Genomic DNA, 4,148 nt, shown 5'->3' with positions numbered 1-4,148 from the left:
TTCTTGAATCATCAGCCAGCTAACTGAGATTCCAAGATTAATCAGGATTACACAACAATCATCAGTTGTGCTCAATGAGAGAATCACCAGCTGTGCTCAATGAGAGAATCATCAGCCAATTAGTCAACAATCAACTTGTTTCTTGAATTATGGTTTGCATGGAGTACTGTTTAGATGCATATGAATCATTTTCTTGGAGTATAAATTTCTTGGAGTAATATGCAATTTCTTGGAGTACTCTGCTGTACTGTTTAGATGCATATGAATCAATGTTTTTCAGAATCGTTGTGCCTCTCTACAAATGCCTCTGCTCAGTTCGAATCATTGTCGAACAACTTGAGGCTGTTCCTCTAAATTGCTGGCTGTTTGCTGTACCTGGGCCAGCAGCGCCTGAGGTGAGGAGCACATAGGCGCTGGCCGAGGAGATCCTGGGCCGGACCACGGCGAGCTCCTGGGCGCAGTGAGGTGCAGGCCAGGCGCCATGGGCGCAGGGAAGAAGTGAGGCTCCTGGGCGCGGCACAGGGAAGAAGCTCGTGATGAATTGAATTTGAATTTCAAACTTGAGAAATTGCTATTTGCCCGCAAGGAAGAACTTTACAGGGTAAAAATGTCTTTTTCACAGGTTTCGGCGCTATCAGAAATCTGAAGAAACGTCTTATATTAATGATATGTAGGGAGTATTTGTGTGATCGAGTTTCTCCAGTGGTGAAGCACCCTTATGATTGCAATATCAGAAAGAGCGTATTCATCCAGTGCAAGCAACAAAACCTTGTGTAAGCAATCGAAATTTAACGGGTTACAAGTCAGGCATGAAGACTCACGGGTTACAAGTCAGGCATGAAGACTGACAGCATCGTTCAACCATCAAGAATCAACGTCATCAGGCATCAGTGTTAAAACCTATTTTCTTCTTCTCATTTTCTCAATCAATACAGACGACATTTATGTTCACAAATCGCTGTCACGCATCTTTCTATCCTGCTGCTTTCTTTGACAAATTCGGCAAACTGATTGAACCTGGATTCTTTCTACCAATACAATACAAGAAACACAGCCCACACAGGATTGTATATTCAGCAAAAGCACAACGGGCCTCCATGCAGAAAAAACAAGTATGACAGGCCACACCCTCGTTACCACATCAGACCTACAGCTATGTTATTCTCTCGGAACACATTCGCGCTAGTCATACAGCCCCTCTTGCTCCCAGATGTCCACGAGGAAATCAACCATCTCCTGCAAATTTAGCGTCTAGGTTTAACCACATGCCTTACATGGAAGGGTCAATTAAACTGCTTTAGATCATCTTTTTCAGATCAACTGAACTGATTTACAGATCTTACATGTAGAGGGATGGGCTGAGGGAATGGTTTGTTTGATCCAAGCAAACTTTCGTACGCTGCATTCCAACTGCATAAACAAATGGTTTGGGTGAGCATGAAGATTCAGAGTACAGCATACTATGATGTCTCGAGATAAAAGGGCACAGCATACTATTATCTAAGCCAAGCTTCATTAGATATATGATTACAGAATGTTCTTCAGATAAAATTCAAACCTGGTGTTGATTTGAACAAGAAATAAAGAGCAAGAGCAAGCATCCCATATTTTTACATTTTTTGCGTCTAAGTATCTAACTTGGTTTTAAACGTCTCTTCTGGAAGATAAACAGTTATTATTTGTCACTGATTATTTTTTCTTCCCAATGCTATTGTCATTGATTTCAATAGATACTTTTGGTTGTTGCCTGTAGGACTCCAGAAATATGGAACTCTAGAGACAGAAAAACTAAGCTTCTCTACCACATTATAGATCTACTATACATCCAAATAAATTCAGAGATCAACAAGAGAATACAGCAGTAACGTGTTTTAACCCTTCAGAGACTCCCAATGATTAACTGAACAGTGTCCCAGTACCAGAAATGCATATAGGATGGAACAAGAGAAGTAACAAACTTTATGATAGAGCTAGCAAAATGAAACCCAATCTGGGCAGTACTATCACCAAACTGCCTTGATAAAAAAAAAGGTGTTCACAATAACTCAGATTTACCAATTTCAGTCGAAGAAAGGGTGTGAATAAGAACAACTAAGCGCAAAACTATGAACGATGCAAACAAACTGTTGATCAAAATCAGAGAAAAGGTTGTACATGCATATTGTTCAGTTGAATTATGTAAAGCTTTTTGTCTTCCCCTTCTTCCACATATGGATCGGACATTCCATTTTCATACCTCAACACTGGTTCCTGGATCTGCTTCACCACAGGTTGTTGCCTTAACCTTGTATTCTCAGTCCACTCATCCCTAGTTTGTTGCCAAAGAGAAAAACCTGCAACGATATTTCCATCTGGTCAGATTACCATGTCCACTAAGACTCTTAACAGGCAGACATGTGACGATTCCTTTAATCCTCCGTTAGACAAGAATGGCAATTGGACAGCTATGCCCCACTTGCTGCCCAGGAAAAAAAAACAACAACGGTTTGCCAGTACAAATTTCTTACAGTGCAAAATTGGTAGGAAAATATGGAAGACGTCATGCAAAATAAAGTATGAACTCGAGGTTCCAAAATAAATGCTCTGCCGAAACTCTAGCTCGCACATCGAAAGAGTGATTTCCTACAGCTGAACCAAACAAGTGTGAACTCAAATTTCCTAACAAACTTTCCTTCTTAGAACCACAAGAACCAAGACAAAATAGTAAACAATTGCATTGGTATTGATAAAAGACCATAGGTAACTGACTACCAGATAAGATTTGAGAGGCTAACACCGTTGGACGTGAACAGTGTTATAATGTGTTGTATCTTTCTAACATGCTATGAAGCTAATATATGGATAATTTAAGACAGACTGAAACGAAAACATCACAATCAACATGACTATAGATGCTGAACGGCTAAATACAGGAGATTCGGCCAAAATCAAGTTTGATGTTTGCAAAGTATCTGGAAAATGCAAACATGTGGTGAAAACACTCCTGAGCACATATGATCGTTCAAGAAGGAATTACCATGATTAGCAGATTCGCCCAGGTTATGACTGCTTCCCACTCCATGCAGATCAAGGTCCCAAGAGGACGTGTTCATTGGTGCTCGGAGATCTGCCGGATCAACCTCGATGGTGGTTGTACTCCAAAATTCCTCTGCCACCGTGGGATTCTGAGCATGGGCCATCAAGCTCTTGGAAAGATCCCCTACGTGTTTTGCGGCCTTCTCACAGCATCCCAAACAGCCTCTGCTCTGTTTGCAAGGAGTTTTTACATATCGACGATTAGCACAGAATCACTCAACAGATCAACAGGCGCACACACACACTGACACACAGCAAGGCAAAGAAGTAATCCAGGCAGCCACAGGGGGCATAATTTTGACAAGTAAGGTGATAAGATCAAGCACCAAAACATAACCGCACGTAGCCTACACAAGCTATGCCACTCGAGATACTACATGAGGGGAATTAACAGTACAGGTACGATACGAGTAAGGGTAATCGGGACAGCAAGATGACCTTGGCAACAACGTATCAGCAGCCTAGAATATGAATGAAGTTATGCAGATGCGGACGAATGAGGCGGGAACGGTAGGGGGAGCCCACCCGGAGCAGATGAAGATGCAGGCGGAGGAGAGCAGCTGCGGGATGGCGCGCCAGTCCCAGCCGGGCCCCAGCTCGACGTCCCAGTCGCCGACCCTCGCCGCCGATCCGCCGCCGCGTGCCGCCGCCATGGCGCCCGGCTGCTCCGTTCGGGCTGGAATTGGAGTGTGAATGGGAATGGGAATGGGAACGGAATCGGATCGGATTCCAGCGAGCCACCGACCGCGGCGATTTATGAGGGATGGGCGCGGCGGGGCGCGCGTATTGGGATAAGGGAGGGGGGAGGAGGGGGGCCCTGGTGGGGTGGGGTGGGGCGGGGTGGGGGCCGGTGGGGTTGACGAAGATTGCACGGATGGATGGGGGATGACGACGATGCGGTTCGACAGTGCGTCGTGCTTTGGAGTTTGGAGTTTTGCCCCTTCGCTTTCGGCCGACCATTCCCTTTGCCATGGCACGTCGCCATTTCCACTTGGCCCGTCTCTTCGACCAATTGGACCGACTACCCTTCATGATCATCATAAAAAAAACAAAGGCAGAGAACAAAAGATGAT

The 4,148-nt window shown here is 44.5% G+C and overlaps 1 protein-coding gene across 1 annotated transcript; it reads right to left on the bottom strand.

Moving 5' to 3' along the window:
* Positions 1-887: 887 nt before the first annotated feature.
* LOC123443053 lies at positions 888-3,836 on the bottom strand. Its single transcript, XM_045119286.1, has 5 exons — positions 3,601-3,836; positions 3,017-3,240; positions 2,237-2,333; positions 1,344-1,410; positions 888-1,236 (listed from the first exon to the last, which is right to left on the bottom strand). The coding sequence occupies exons 1-5, from the start codon at positions 3,726-3,728 to the stop codon at positions 1,183-1,185; spliced, it is 570 nt and encodes a 189-aa protein (XP_044975221.1). The 5' UTR covers positions 3,729-3,836; the 3' UTR covers positions 888-1,182.
* Positions 3,837-4,148: the final 312 nt, after the last annotated feature.

The sequence above is a fragment of the Hordeum vulgare genome, chromosome 3H (genome assembly GCF_904849725.1).
Source record: "Hordeum vulgare subsp. vulgare chromosome 3H, MorexV3_pseudomolecules_assembly, whole genome shotgun sequence".
Classification (NCBI taxonomy): Eukaryota; Viridiplantae; Streptophyta; class Magnoliopsida; order Poales; family Poaceae; genus Hordeum; species Hordeum vulgare.
This window is presented reverse-complemented; position numbering and strand designations above follow the sequence as displayed.

Bases quoted from the DNA above. Each gene is read 5' to 3' on its own strand.
- LOC123443053 (XM_045119286.1), bottom strand. From the start codon at position 3,728: ATGGCGGCGGCACGCGGCGGCGGATCGGCGGCGAGGGTCGGCGACTGG. The intron at 2,334-3,016 runs GTAATTCCTTCT...ATATCGTTGCAG, and splicing joins GGGCGAATCTGCTAATCATG to GTTTTTCTCTTTGGCAACAA. The intron at 1,237-1,343 runs GTAAGATCTGTA...CTAAATTTGCAG, and splicing joins CTCAGCCCATCCCTCTACAT to GAGATGGTTGATTTCCTCGT.